At 40.6% G+C, this 15,801-nt stretch overlaps 2 protein-coding genes across 4 annotated transcripts in view; one reads left to right on the top strand and one right to left on the bottom strand.

Annotated features, from left to right (window-relative positions):
• The window catches only part of LOC148397377 (uncharacterized), a 208,038-nt gene that overhangs the window by 850 nt on the left and 191,387 nt on the right, over nt 1–15,801 (top strand). For both annotated transcript variants that reach the window (XM_088377374.1, XM_088377373.1), the window contains exon 2: nt 4,759–4,898. In XM_088377374.1, the coding sequence (XP_088233500.1) occupies nt 4,839–4,898 (60 nt within the window). In that variant the 5' untranslated portion in view covers nt 4,759–4,838. The remainder of the gene's footprint in view (nt 1–4,758; nt 4,899–15,801) is intronic.
• On the bottom strand, nt 9–2,837 carry LOC148397378 (uncharacterized). 2 transcript variants are annotated; one of them, XM_088377372.1, is made up of 6 exons: nt 2,703–2,837; nt 1,702–2,102; nt 1,467–1,611; nt 1,255–1,377; nt 663–753; nt 9–583 (listed from the first exon to the last, which is right to left on the bottom strand). In XM_088377372.1, the coding sequence occupies exons 1-6, from the start codon at nt 2,752–2,754 to the stop codon at nt 385–387; spliced, it is 1,011 nt and encodes a 336-aa protein (XP_088233498.1). In that variant the 5' UTR covers nt 2,755–2,837; the 3' UTR covers nt 9–384. The 2 variants fall into 2 exon arrangements, with proteins under 2 accessions (XP_088233498.1, XP_088233497.1); XM_088377371.1 differs by having other exon boundaries at nt 1,467–1,614; nt 2,703–2,769.

Raw genomic sequence — 15,801 nt, 5'->3', positions numbered from 1 at the left:
ATATAACATGCAAAGTCAGTGGTTTTAATAGGTTCAGGTAATGTTCTATTTTCTTTTTGAAGTTACAGGACTTTTATTTTTGAGCCCCCCAAAAAATCCTTAACTAAACATGTTAAATCTGAACGAACAAAAACTCCTTTATTTAGGCTATACTTTAGAATTATTTTTCTACACAATTGACATGAAATCTTAGAACTGTACAAACTTCATTTGCATAACAAACGTGTTTACAGATTGTAAAAAAGTGCAGTAAAAATGCATGAGCTATGTAGAAAAAAAAAAAAAAAAGATAAAAAATGTTAATGCTGAACTACAATTTGCCCAAAATAACATTTCCACAGCCTCTGTTGCCAGTTCACTGTTTTCCACTGTGATGACTGCACTTCAGGCTTCATACAATGGAGTGACCGTGCCATCTTTCCATTCAATCAGGATTTCTCCTCTCTGCATAGTAGGGGAGGAGAGCGGGTGGCGCATGGCGTGCTCTGTTAACAGGGCTCTCTCGCAGGGCACGGGGGACCCCGGAATGCCCGCCTCCGGTCTTGGAGCGTACGACTTCAAAACACACACCACCTTCTTCCTTCTGGTTCACTCAGACAAAACATTTGAGACAGTATGACACAATTGACCTCAAAAGTTTACTTTGGTGTGTTTACACTCACCTATTGGAATAAACGTTGAAAATAAGAATGATAGTCCCAAGCACCAGAGCCAAGGAGCTTAAAACCAACATGGTTATTTTCCAGCTCATGCCTGTAAAGGTACATAAGCAACACATCATTACTTTGATACAACTACTCATTAAGTCGTTTAAACATTTCCACATGTTTTTGTGGGCTTGCACTAGGTGCAGTATATTTACACCGGTGGTTCTTGGACCCTTTAAACCAAGCACCATCTAAAAAAGTACCACCGTCAAGACCAACATTAAAGTACAGTGGTGTAGTAGGGAAGAGTAGAAAATAAAGTTTAAAATTCAGATACATTAATGTTACTGCATCTTTTCTAAACTTCTTTGTACTATAAATAAATGAATCATATTAGTAATGGCTTGCTTCACTGTACCGATGGAAGCAAAAAAATATAAAATTAATATCATATCCCAGTCTGGGCAAAACATTCCATCTTATTGTTGTACTGTAGCCCCATCTAGTGGTAGGAAAGAAACATTTAGTTTATTAGGCAAATTGCAATTAATCTTTGCCCTCTTCAGACTGTGCAAGGGGGAATCAACTGAAGCGTTTAATACTATACCATAGTCCATAGTGAAGAAAACCATGGTAGGATCCTCAGGGGGTTTTGTGCTTTGGGAAAAAATATCTGATACGTCTTTTACTGAAATATTTTCTGTGACTCCATCATTAAATGTAGCTTCATCTGTCAGGGAGGAAGAAGAGAAATAGATCATATTAAATTGGACATAGATTTGGACAAAATGACTTGGATTACAAATCAACAATTCTTACATGCTTGTCTGTCCATATCAGACAGGATCGGTTCCATTGATTTCAATGGAGGATGGTGGTGTGGTTGGTGGTTTTGGTGCTGATGGTGTTTGGTGTCCCTCCCATCACACAGTGTCTGGTTGTCCAGCGTCTTCCACCTGCTGCCCTGCTTGTGAATCCAAATAGAATGGCACAAACATAGTTTTTACCTTTGAAAAAAAATAAATAATTGATAAAGAATCGAGTAAATCTTTACCTGTTTATGTTCCTGCGATAGGAAGACCAATGTGGAATCTTGCGTCGCACTGAGGTGCAGCGCCTTACCGAGCAAAGTCAGGTGGCCTTTTTTGGAACAGGACCATTGCTGGCTACCTGCATCGCTGTCCACCTCTGACGTGTCCGTGAACTGGCCCCGGGCCTCTCCGTTTTGAAGGTGGCAGGGTTGCAGGTGGACACCCTCAAACTGCTCCTGGGGAGCAGTCAGACACTCCCCGGTGTACTGGTTGCTAAGGGCCTGGCTCTCAGGCAGCCACAGCCATTCTTGGAAGGCTGAATGTGGCTCGCATTGTCCCAGCGAGACCCTCCCTCCAGGGAAACTGTCCTCCACTTGAAGGCATGTGCCCAGCAGCTTGTTTCGGATGTTTAAGCCAGATACGTCTGTACAGGGGGGAGGGAGAAAAATAATAGTCAGCATTGACAATTGCACAATACATTACTTTTCATAATTATTTCAAAAATAGCCAGTCAGGGATGTTAAACCTGTTTTCATCGTCCCCCCTCGTAGTTTACAGTATTACTTCTTCGCCAACTGTTGGATTTTTGGTCTTGTTGTTCGGTTTAATTCATTGATAATAGATTTTCATCTGCTTTTTTGATGTTCTGTTTTGTTGGCAGTGCATGAATGCAAGCGAAAGAATGCTTTTGAGCCAAATGCAAATCCTTGAAATAGGTAAATCTCAGCTTTTATTCCAAAACATAATTAGGATCACCAAGCACTACTACTTTGGAGTGATTGCTTGTCTCTCTGCATTTACACAATAAATATTTTGAAGTTAGAATCAAAGTGCAAATAAGTAAACATTTGAACAAACCGTACCAATGTTTGCTTAGCCATCAAGAAAACGTTTTGTTTGTGATATTGAGCTGTGGAACATACACAAATAAGTTTGTGGAACATTGATACTAACAGAAAAAGTTGATAAGAGTAGCGAGATGAAAAATAAACTGTCACCATTTGAGTAAACAAACAGTTCTCACCAGTGAAAATGAGGAGTGGAAGGAGGTAAACAGACTTCAGAGTTCTCCCCATGGCTGCAAACACTTCAGTGGGCCGGTTAGACAGAACAAGTGCAAGTAGCTGGAAGTGGACTTCATGCTGCCTCTCTCCGCTCTTGCATGAATTACTGCAGTGAGTGGATGAATGGAAGCAGGGGTGAGGTGGGGCGGGGTGGCATTCCTTTCCTAAACTCCTAGGGACTGCCATAACTCCCCATATCACGTTCCATTTAAGAAGCACAAACAAACGTGTTGGCAATTGCTGGTTTATTAATGCATCAAAATGTAGATTTTTTTTTTTTAAACCAATCAATGGAAATTTGAACAATCGTAGATTCTTCACCCCCTGTTGTTTGCATGCTTCTGTAATTCCTTTAAGCATAAAAGTTGTTTTTACTTTTCTTCCCACTGCTGTCGGTGATCGAATCCATGCAAATGAGCAACAGTTGCAAATAGTTTTAAAGGGCATAAATCTGTTAATGGAAGAAAACATTGTTCCAAGTTGAATAGGATTGCCCACTCATTATGCTGAGAAATGGGACAGTCCTGGAGGCCAGCGTGGTCACGTGATGTTTTTCCTCTATTGTGATGCTTGGCAAACAACCCACAAAATAAATCTTTCTTCGTTATGTTAGCTGTAATTTTGAATCATTGAGTAATTCAGATTTTTACTAGATAAATGACTTCATGGAAAAGGCATTGAATAAAACTAAACAGGCCACCATTGTGGAATTTTACCCAAATTTCTAGTACTACTTTGAAACCCTAACCCGAGTTTGAAACCCCAGTTTGAAACCCTGACCCTAGTCAGCATAGGTGGATCAAAAATGACCTGGTGAGGTTGTTTTTGTTTTTAAAAATATCTTCATAATAAAAATGTAAACTTTTCATATTCCCGGTATTCCTCAAAAAACATGTTTTTCACACACAATGGATGTTCACAATGTTTACATTTTTCTATGACTGTTCTAGGTAATAGTCTTTTTCAAAGAAAATAAAAGTTTAAAATAAAGATATTTCAAACATTAAATCATTGTTGTTGCTATAATACCTAAATATCATAGAAATGAATTACAAATATGACATTAAAAACACATTGATTCTAATATGGAAGAGTGGAGGAGAAAGCTTTTGGTCTGAGCAAGCTATATTACAATAAAAAGGAAAAGACTAAAAAAACCAAGTCTCAGATTCATGCCTAGTCATTAAACTAAGTGCTGCCTCGCATTTTCGTAAACATAAAATGCCGTGTCCTGGCTGTGACTAGCATCGACAACACGTTTAACACAAACTGCCTTTTCTTGTTCCTTGTAAACTCTACTGTAAGACGATCAATATGAAGTGTATTTAGTATTGCACGAGGTACATTTAAAAAGATTCGCACCTCTTCAGTAAATCCCTTTATAGGGAAAATCAAAATCCCGATCCACAGCACAAGCTCATTAGCCCACAGACAGGTAGGAATGTTGTATCTCTGTGATGACACAAAATGGGGGGGGGGGCTGTGGTCAAGTGTAGTCTTTATTAAGATTAACGAACAGCTTGACATTTTTAGTCCTCTGTCGGAATCGATAATTTTAATACCCGCAAGAGCCAATGGCGGAAAGCTTGCGGAACACACGTCTTGGCCGCAGAGTGAATGTTAAATGTCCAAGGGGTAATCAATTCCAAGAAATTAGCTATTGATCTCTTATAGTTTTGTAATGGCTTATCTATCGGTTTGCTCTTTCGTCAAATTCCAATATCCGTCGGATGGAATTGTGCTGGTTATATTGCTGTTGGCTGTGTGTGAGTGTGTGTCTTTGTATGTGTGTGTTTGTGCCCTCTCACAGTTTCTGTATATGTTTGTATACGTGTGCATTCTAATTAGAGCAGAGGACAGATTTGATTTTAAATGTGTTTGGAAGAATTTGAGTGTCTTTCATCTTCAATATTAATGATAAGAACATTTAGAATGATGTATATGAACTGTTGCTGTATTGATTAATTGAGACATCAAATAAAAGAACTCTAACTGTAATGTCTTGAAATTATCCAGGTTTCAAAGAGCATGCTGAAGAAAAAACAAAGAATCTTCTCCGAGTGAGCAGATATGGTTGACGTCAGCCTTGAAGACCCATGTGGGCAAGGTCAGAGGTCAGACTGGTCAGAGTGAACCAAATGGCGTTGCAGTTCCAGGTATTTACTTGTTTTATTGATGCGTTGTATCTTTTTTTTTTTTGGTGATAGAAAATTGATAGAAACCCCAAAGAAAGACTCTTTCAGTACATTTTCCAACAAAAGACATAAATCAGTCGCCAGGATGAGTCTTAGTAGATCACCCCATACCTCGACTATCATTACAGGAGAAAGGTGACACGTTTGATTGATTAAAATGGTGCGCTCCAGCTCCGACTAAATCATGTTAAGTGATGTGACATTGCAGTTTCGCGTATCATATTTCTGTCAAGACAATGGCACTGTCGAGGTACGATATCTGACAACGGCAGATTTCTGGGGGTGGGGTGGACTGGATTTATGAGAAGCTTTTAGTGGTCTGCTGGAGATGAGAGAGTGTAAAAAGTGGCCCTTTTTTTTTTGTACATCCCGACTTACCGGGTGATTGTAAATTTTACAGCAGTTCAGTTTGGAAATGGAGACGTTTACACAATGCGACAAATTGCCTGCTGTAAAAGTATTTACTGGTCTCGCCAATGCGTAGAAATATTTACCCGCAGATTATTTATGTGCTCAAGACGTGTCGTAATGGTGTCGTGTTGAAAGCGGCTGTCCGTTGTTAATGTTTTAATAGAAGAGGTCTCGACTAGGTCGTAATGGCTTTGTCGGATACGATTGTCTCCCAAAACAAGCCTTCGAGCTCAGAAAATGAAAAAAAAAATCTTGATTCTTTGTATTTAAAGTTATGTCACAGTGATCAATTTTTATTTATTTTTTAATTATTTTTTTAATTGGTGCTGAATACACATTTATATTCAGCATTTGTTTTCTCAGGCAAGGCCTGGTCAATTATTACTTTCATTCATCATGGCCCTTTAGCTTGGGATTGACGTCTACATTTCGAATATCAGCCACTGGGTGGCGCTGTGAGACTACCTATAAGAATATAAACCTTAAGGGGGTTTGCTGTGGGCTCAGTCACAGACAGAGCTGTAATTTCCTCATAGTGGCAACGGGCTGCCATTGCTGTTATCTTTTAATAGATTGAAAACAAGTGGCTGTTGTTAATGTGTTCAATTGGCCAAGTTAGCGTCGAAATCTCCGGCATCCATCACTGTCGAGAATGTTGACACCTTGTCTTTCTGCTTCATGCGGTGGGCCGGTTAACAAATAGGGATTTCTCTCTCCCTTAGATGGCCACATTTAAAGGACACATTGACTTACACATTTGGAATTCATATAAAAAAGACGGATTGTTGCTGATATCCGTGGTATTCCGCTGACTCTGCGATATCTTTCGCCAATAAATTTAATCTCCGTAAACTTTGCCCCCTTTGAATTCTTGACCTCCCAGCTGCACCCTCGAGCTCAGCCGAGGACCTTGCTTGCGGATTTGCACGGCACCCTGAAAAACATCCCCGTGCAGCTGTGTTTAGAGCCGGGAAGGGAGTTGGGAGCTATAGCCGAGCGAGGTGCCTGCTAATGCCTTGTTAGAGGGCTCTCACTTGCCGGGTCTCTGCGAGGTCAGTGTCAATTGTGCTTTAGTTCAAGGCCCTTGATCTCCTGGATAAAGCACAAAACTATGTTGGCTGTTAATGACCTACTTTTTTTTTTTTTTTTTTCCCTTGCTCTGGAAACTTTGTAGATTAGCTATAATGATTCTGCTAGTGGGAATTTTATTTGGAAAATAGCTTGCTCTTTATCTTAAGTTTAGAAACTTACCCAGGCCTCGGGATCAGATGTTTGCTAGTAATTGGCTTTTTTGTAAATATAATGTCTAGGGCTGCAACTAATGATTATTTGGATAATTGCGCAATCTGTTGATTCATTTGACCAATTAATTGATAAAAAGGTTAAAACAATTGACCTAAATGAATTAAAATTTATTATAAATTATATTATTATATATGTATAAATTATAAGTTACTAGTTTGGCCCCTTTTCTATTTTTATCTTTTTTCCCCACCTGTCTTTCAAGGTTTTCTTGTCGCCCGAAGCACATTTGCATTCATGTTTTATCGTCTCCTCCAATGTTTATAAAAGTATGCTGCAATTGTAAAAAAATTACCAGCCGTTACTTTTACACGGCAACTCAAGTATGTCTGCCTGAAACCACAACAGAGAGCAATGCTTGCTAATAATTTTCACTTTAACTGTTATTATTATTATTTTTTACCTGTGATTTCCTGCTCGGGAAAGGTGAAGGAGCAGCAACAGGGGGAAAATAGCTCTCGCTTCCTATTTGACTCTCCCCTTGATCTCGGTGCGAACGGGTTGAGAGTTCAGTTTTGCACTCGGTTGCTTTTTCAGGTTAATAGTTGGGCAGATGTGTTTGTTGCCACAATAAGGCTTTAACACCCTCAGCAGAGTACTTGAAAAATGCAATTTGCCATCCACCTGACCACGTTCCTCCCTCCTTCCCTCCTTCCCTCCCTCCCTTCCGCCACCTCTCTCCAAAACACTCACCCGCCCACAGCTGATGAGACAAAAAGTTATTCAGAATAAAAGAGACGAGATGGGGGGGGGTGTTCTTGCCTATTAGCGGCTAATGAGACAAACTTGAGGATTTTCAAAACCTAAACGTGTTAGCTTTCATGGTGTCCCCCGATCCCAAGACCCCTTCAATGTGCACCACCCTGAGGCCCTCCCCTGTGATTGTTCACACATGCTCCTGGCATTTTAAAGCTACAAAAAAAGTGTGTGTGTACATTTAAAATATAAAAATGCTCAGCTTATTTATATTAATTTACTCTCACCCAACATTTAATGAGCTACACGCCATCCGTTCCCATTTTTTTTCCTAATATGACAAAGCCAGGAATTGGGTGGGCAGGTTGCGGTTGGGAAGTCGGTATGGGAAGCACATTAGATAAATGAAAAATAATAAGCCCAGAGAAAAAACAGTCATCCCAGTTGCCTTTGCCTCGCCGTGTTGGAAGCAAATATAAAATGTGTTCTTGTAATTGAGATCTTTTGGACAGCCTTGAATGATTCGCCCAACACTGGCTTTCTTTTTCTGGCCTCATTTTCTCCTGAGCGTGTATTGGAAGTGAGTTCTGGGTTGATGTCAGCAGGGAAAATCAAATGTGAGTTGGCCTGGAAGTGTTGCAGTAAACAGTGAGCAAATGCAAACACGGGCCAGTTCAGGGAATAAAAAGCCGAGGACTTGAAAAGATGAAATGCGGCACAAATTTCACCCTCCGAAGGGATCTATAATTGATTCTGCATTGTTGTCCGCTGATCGGACAGCTCAACATAAATCTAATTAATAACCGTTATTAATTGGTGAGCTAATAGCTAATCACCGAGGTTGGAGCGAGGGAAATAGGATTGAGAGGAAGAAAGAGAAAATATCCACTTGATGTGTTATTTGTCGTGGGCCGTACGTTGGTGCGTGTTAACTAAGTGTGCCACTGGACTTGGCCGGCTCATTATGGGGTTCCACAGCAATATTTTCTCTCCGGGATTTCTATTATTAATTCCATCTGAACACACCCATAAATGAATAATGAAATAAATAACGAAACCGTGTTTTAGTACTTTTTGGCAGCTGGGTCGTTTCCCCATTTTCTACTTTTTTTTCTCCTATTTGCTTGTTTCCCCACTAATTAACTTTCTAAGGAATTGTCCTCCTTTTCGACCGACTGACTTTCTTCAGCTTGAAATGGTGAGCCATTGAAAGTGTGCTTACAGTCCACATAGTCTTGTGAACACACAGTAACCGGAGCAGCACACAAGTCAATTTACTAGTTAATTATTTATTATTATTATTATTAATTCATTTAGTAGTTACTAGGCATTGATCTTCTAATATTTCTTGTTTCACTTTTATTTTGATGTGGCGGTTAGCTCCATTTGGCGGGCTCCCCCGCTAATGGCTACATGACTGAAAAAATATTATTTAGTTATATTAATATGAAATGCATAACTTTTTTTCAATTTTTATGCACACCATATCAGTCATATATATATTTTTTTCAATTTTTATGTACACCATATTAGTCATATTTTTCATTTTTTTTCTGACAATCTTTAAGGGTTAAGCTTTAAAAGTTTAATTAATTGCGCCACAATAGGTGAATTCAAAATGAAGGTTGTTTTGCGGGCCTTGAGCAAAACCTACTTCGTCTAACTTTAATTTACTTTCCACATTTATGTGATGGGCTTTGTTTCCTTCATTTAGGCTAATTATGAGACTGAGGGAGCCTCCAGCTATATGGCCCCCACCCCAGCGAGGCTTTAAGATGCATGCCCTTTGCCCAGCGTCCTGCTGTTAAAGCCTTGTGTTTTTGGACAGAGGCTTGGCACTAAGTAGTCTGCATTCATTGAAGCTCTTAAAGAGTCCACTAAACTTAGTACGTCCCCCTCTCTATTCCACTTGCACTACCATATTGATGACTGCTCTGTCTCTCTCTCCTCATTAGAGTCATCACAAATTCTTTCAAACGGCGCCGCACTCTTTTTTTTTTTTTAACTGTTAATTAGTTTGTTTTGTAAGGTTAGACGCGCGGACGGTGCAACTTCGCCAGCGCTCGGCCGCCATCTGCGTGCAAAAGGCGCTAACTATGTGCAGATGGCGTGTGCTTACAGACAGGTTGCCTCTTGTTGAGGGGAAACGACGCAAGAGACGCTTTTGCTTACTTTAACAAGATTTATGGCCGTTCTCGCAGGTAACTGCTTTAATGATGATGGTGTGTCACTTGTCCAATGATAATTTGAGGCACAGGGAAAGAGGAAGGAAATGAAATGATCTCTTTCAAATTCTGCATTCTTGAAAAAAAAAATATTGAAGAAAATGGTCTTGCCTCTATTAGCATTTATACACTCGTAGGATTTTACTGGACTGATAATTGCATGACAATTTACATTAAAGGTAATAAAATAATATATATATTTATATACTTGATTTAAAAAAAGAAAAAAAAGAGGTCTGCATTTATTCTTTGCTTGCAAGGTGCCTCTGCTGGTAGGGAACCTGCCCTTGTCAGTTGCAGTTCAGCGGCTTAATGCTTTCTGCTGGGCATAGTGAGTGACCCTCTCACAATTAAGAAAGGGTTAGCAAAAGTATTGTTGGCCTCTTGCCACATAACTCGGCGGCGGATGTGAGAGTCCCTAAAACGTTGACTCGTCGATGAAATTGCAGGGTGTAATTAGTAATTTAGCAAGCAAATGAAGACATGCCATCAATGTTCTTATATAATCTTGTATTATTTTCCCTAATTGTCAAAGTAAAAATAGATCAGGTTTCTACTCTTTCTCAGCCAATTAAAAATCTTTTTATGCGGTAAATCAAAGTCTGTAGTTTTGGGTGTGCATCGATCGGAATGTCAGGAAAAAAAAAGTGCTTATTTATGTATTCAGAGTGATTAATGTGTAAGAGTATTTTCGCGGTTTTGTCAAACACCTTTCAGTAAAGGTTTATTAATGATTATAATTTGCTGTGCTGACACCTTTTCTTCTTCTTCTCCATGATGAAATGGAGCGTTGAGTGGGCTGAGAGCTTTTGCAGTCCACGTCAGCGCTTATGGATTCAGTCATTTTCTTTGATCGCCAACAATGTTCATAATTGCGCATTGACGTTAAATGGAAGCCAGTGAGATGCAAACAGGATGATTTTTTCTTTTTTTTTTAACGAGTGAATACAAAAGACCACTGTCTGTGACAATTTGCTTTTTAACAAGCCAGACTTCATTTCTCTTCCCTCTCTAAAATCTCAAACTCCCGAGGATCATCTACAAACAATTCAAGCGGCAGCCCCAAAATACCAGTGAGAGAGAAAAAAAGAAAAAAAAAAGCCTTTGTTCATTTCTTGCCCTGGCTTTCTCTCTTCCCCACTCTCCCCAAGGTTCTATTAGGAAATAGATCCCAGGTGTTCGATAAGCCTGTAGTGGACATGACAGCAGTGCAATCAAGTGTATAAATTTAATTGCAGGCCCATTTTGTGCCATTTATTAGCCGTTTAGGGGCACATTGCTCCACTTGAACCCTGTTATTGCCAGACAGAACAGATGTTTGGCTCCTTTTTAACTGTTGCTTTTAAAAGCCAAATGCTGCTACTAAAAATAAATGTAGAACTCTCTTTGAAATGTCAATATTGATACAACCTAACATTTGCTTAGAGACTCAAATGAATTTAAGGAGAGAATTACATAAAATTAAAAAAAAGTCATTTGTATGATATGCAAAAACAAGGCACATACTTGATATCTGATTTTTATTTCACTACTTTGTTTTTCTTCTGCCGCCCACGAAGAGCCTTGCAAATGTGGCTACTTGGTGGACGCCTTACCTTCATGTGACACTCCATTAATAATAATAATAATAACAATAAAAAAAAAAGCCTTGAGAAAGCCATGTTAATCGTAACCATATACTCAACCGTGGCACGCCTATAAATCACCTGGCTAATTGTAACAAATTACAGTCTGACATTAAGCTATGATTCCAAACCGGCAAATATTCATCAACATTGCGAGCGGCCCCCCTGTAAAAGTGCCGGCCATTTCCCAGGGCAAGCGTATATCCATCGTGGAACTTGCCCATTATTTATTACTCTTCCTTGTCCTTGCTATTTAAGTGCCGTGTGGTAATTGAATGGGATGCCGTGTTGTTTATTTATCGTACGGCTGGATGAAACCCAAATGGCGCCGCTTGTATGACCAGCGGTACACCTTGTTTTCCATTTCCATTGAGCTCACAGCCCTTTATCGATTTCCGACTTGCTTGTTGCATCACAATCACCTTGAAGCCAGCCTGCTTAGTTTCAAGTCACAAAGAACATTTTCAAAACTGATCTCATATCTTCAGCAGTTATCTCGTCCTCAATCAATACTTCAATTATTGTCCAATGCCCATCCCAACAATTCATCTATTTAAGCATATCGAAAGTGCTAGTTAGCTTGATGGACCATAATAATTATTGTCAGGCTAAAGAAGAAATCCCTCTTCTTGACACTGTTAAACATTGACGGCCTTATTATGGCCTTCTCTGATTCTGCCGGATGTGTTCAAGGATCTTCTCGGCGGTTAAAAAGGTCAGCTGCTCTTAGTTGAACACTGGCAGAATACTAATATCGTCCTTATTCAAATGATCTGCTTCAGCGCTTATTAAATTGATAGCCTCGCTGCTCTGATTTAATAGTGTTGTTGTCCAGAAGTGGGACACGGCTGGAGCCGGCGGGGGGAGTTAGTGAGGTGCTTCTGAGGTAAAGCTCAAACATGGAGCACACTTAATTTTGGGGACGCAAAGTAATAGTCAATTTTGCCACAGCTGCGAATAAGACATTTTCCCGTTTGCAAGGAAATTGTCGGAGGGCGTTAACCGAGATTTCTTTTATCATGTAAGTTCATTGTACGTACGTAATCAATTATCCTACACAATTGAATTGAATAATGAATTAATCGGCCAACCGTTTTATGTGCATCGTTATTCCCCCCCCCTTTGTGATCGCCGTAGCAACCGTCTAAACATCACCGTTTAGTCCTTTCCTTACGATATGCTTTGTCTGGCATTTAAGCGGTTCTGACAATTTTGTCGGACGCCATGTTGTTCCTTCACAAAACGGTGAGGTGACAGCCTAATGTGTTTTGCAATATATCCCCGTTAGAAAGACACACACACGCACACACACACACACCAATTACAGTTTGTCCCTAATAAACGGAGGTGAAGCCAGTCAGTGTCGTATGTGTCTGAGCGATGCGACCTTGATGCGATTTGTTTATTGCCACTTCCTTTTGACGCAAGTGTAAGTGAGCCTTTAAAGCGCTGCCGGTGACACTCGTACACTTCACAGAACGAGGGAGATAAAAATGGATAAAATAGCAATGAAGGAAGGTAGGGGAGGAAAAAGCAGAAGAGATGGAGTAGAAGACGTGCACTCCTGGGGCAGATTACATAATGTATCATTCACAAAGCATTGTTGCCAATTCGTCTTTTATGCTCCTTAAATTGCTGTTGCCATCCCAGAGCCCCCCCCCCCCCCCCCCCCCCCCTTTGACAAATGCATCACAACACACACAAACATATTGTATTCTCTCTCTGTACACTTTTGTGTCTAGTTAGCGGAGTCTATCACAAGCCCCCCGGGACGCTCCCGCGTGAGTGAGGGAAGGAAGGAAGGAGTTTGCGCCGAGCAGAGTATTGATGGAGCCGTCTTTCTGTTAGGCCGTGAAAACAAAGTCTCCCCGATGCGCAGCGGAGTGGAGGGGGATCAATAGACGCGCAGAGCTTCATTTCCTCGGGCTTTTACTGAAGAACCACTCACTGATGCGTCGGTCGGGCCTGCCGCGATTGTTTTTTTTTTTTTTTTTTTTTTTGACGCAGAGCAGCTAGCAAACTGTAATGCTAGGAGACTCGATGGGGAAAAACATATACGGACGTGTGTAGTGGATATTATGCACAATAGGGATGAAGGTGATGCACTGATTTATCGACTGACCATAAAGCATCAACGCGAGGATTGTGCAATAAGCTTGTTTTCCAGTTTTGTATTGTTACTATTACTAATAATAATAATATTGATAATAATAGATTATAATTATATATATATAATTATAATAATAAATAATTATAATAAAAAATAATTATAAAAAAAATATAATAAAAAACAATTATAATACAAACTAACTATGACGGCACTCGCCAAATTATTGTTACCCTGATTTGAACCTTCAGCCTAAGAAGAGGTGGATTTGCAAACTACCCACCTTTCTTCTGTAATCTGCTGTCCAAATTTAAAATGAAACATTGATTCATTGTGTTACTTTTCCTATTCACTGATCCAGCTGCTTTCTGTGAATCCGCACTCCGACTATGATGACGACCCCTTGTCGGAGCCTATATGGGGGTGAAAGGTCAAGGTTAGCGTGGCGTATCGCACGGAGTTGTGTTTGAATAACAAGAAGCAGGCATGGAGCAATCGGGCAGGCTTGAGCTGACACGCGGGATATAACAATGAATGAGCTTGAGTGATGGTGAAGGCTTTTGGCCGCATCACAAAATGAAACCCTGCACGCGACTGTACGTATGCATGCACGCGAGGACGGCGCTAGCTGGCGCGTAGGATGACACGGGGCCAGAGCCTGGGGCAGCCAGGGAGAGTTGAGGACCCAGCTGTCACCTCAGTCAGCCCCTTCTCTGGGGGCAACTGTCAATCAGCAGCTTCTCATATCGCTCCGTCATTGAAGCTAATTGCTATTGTCAACCCTAGAGACCCTCGTGCCATTGCTCTTTTGGAGAGAATACTGCCTCCAAACATGAGGAACCGCATCAAAGAAGCTTCTGGATTGAGTGTTAATAAGGTATTAGAAGAAAAATTAAAGGCAGGATCAGACAATAACAGCTCAACTGGCTGAGAGTGGAATCGTTAAACGTTACATGGATGTTACAGCCTCGTGCGTAAGCAGCAATAGACCTAATGAAAACAAGATGGATGCTCTCTCGGAGATGGCTGGCTGTGTTATTAATTGCTGTCCGTCCCCTCCTACTGATAATGATGGGCTGCATCCTGGAGAGTTTGCAGGGAATACATTTTATTTGGAAAGATTATTTATCGTCCTCCTCATGGAGGGGGGGTAGAAAAGCCAGCCTTTAAATAATGGCCTGCGTGAGATAAGTCCTCATGTTAATTCCTCTTTCTCTTTGGGCATCTTCTTAACCAAACCATCAGTACTGCGAGGAGTCAATTGGGACATTCACAGCCTGCATTTTCAATTATTCATTTCAAATCTCATGCCAAAAATGGAATCGGAGTGCTTGATAGGCAACGTATACAGTTTGCACCGATTTTGCAATCTTCCTCTAATGGTCTTATTGATATTCGATTCCGCCGAGCATTGTTACAAAGTGGACATGCACATTTAGAGCAATTACCGAAAAAATTCAGGTTTTGTGAAGCAGCACTTAAATTAGAATAAAAAAAAAAAATACAACCCCCCCCTTCCCAAGAAACCACGGGAGTATGAGGCCTCACGTCTCACACTCACCATTATCATAAGGTAACACTGCCTCACTCCCCCTCCCTCCCATCACCCCCCTCACAACCCATAAATCAGGATGCTGCTGTCATGGCGACTGTAGGCGTGGTCGCCGTGGTGACACGGCGGAGCCCGGTGTGGGTGTGAAATCACTTGACCCCGAGTGTTAACCTTTGCGGCGTGAATGGCCGATCTCCTCAGCAGGCAGGGAACAAAAGAGGCCTCGTATTGATTAAAGTCCGTCAGGCACACTTGATATTAAACACTCGCTTAGATGCGTATGTCCCCCCCCCCCACTTGCTTGCAGATTGCGTCTCACTCGCACAAGTGTAACAAATGTTTAAGTCTTCACAGTTACCTCCCGAGCAGACTGTGTTACGATCGCCGTGGCTTGAGGTCACAGCTAGCGTGGGGAAGGTGAAGGTCTCCGGGGTGATCGGTGTTTTGTCATCTAGAGCGGTGTTTACTTTTTGTCGGCGCAGGTTGCCCTCCCCGTTATCTCCTGGCCATCTTCCCGATCGATACCGTGCATCCACAAAGGTCCATACCGGCGTCGGACTCCGTCAACAACAACTTATGCTTGCGCAGCTCAAGCCAATTGAGTGGAAATCTCCTCGTGAGAACTCTGGCTTCTTTTTCTTGCACGTTTTAGACATGGGGTGACAGTGTACAAAAGACTCTATTTTAAATTTAATATAAAGCTGCAACTAAACTGTTTTAGAAACTATTTTTAATCATCAATTTTTTTAAAGTAAGTTTAACCTACATGCAAAACAGGACGGTAATTCAAATTGACAATGTAAAAATGCACATTAAATGAATTTTTTTTTAATATTGTTGATCATTGTTTAACAAAGTAATAGCAGGTGTTTACATATATTTTATATTTAAGAGGCTAACATTCTGAGAATTTATCTAAAGTCAAAAATACTGAATGAATTAATAA

Source organism: Syngnathus floridae, chromosome 5, assembly GCF_059516105.1.
Source record: "Syngnathus floridae isolate MCC-2025c chromosome 5, RoL_Sflo_1.0, whole genome shotgun sequence".
Taxonomy (NCBI): Eukaryota; Metazoa; Chordata; class Actinopteri; order Syngnathiformes; family Syngnathidae; genus Syngnathus; species Syngnathus floridae.
Note: the sequence above shows the minus strand (reverse complement) of the source record. Positions and strands in the feature narration are given on the sequence as shown.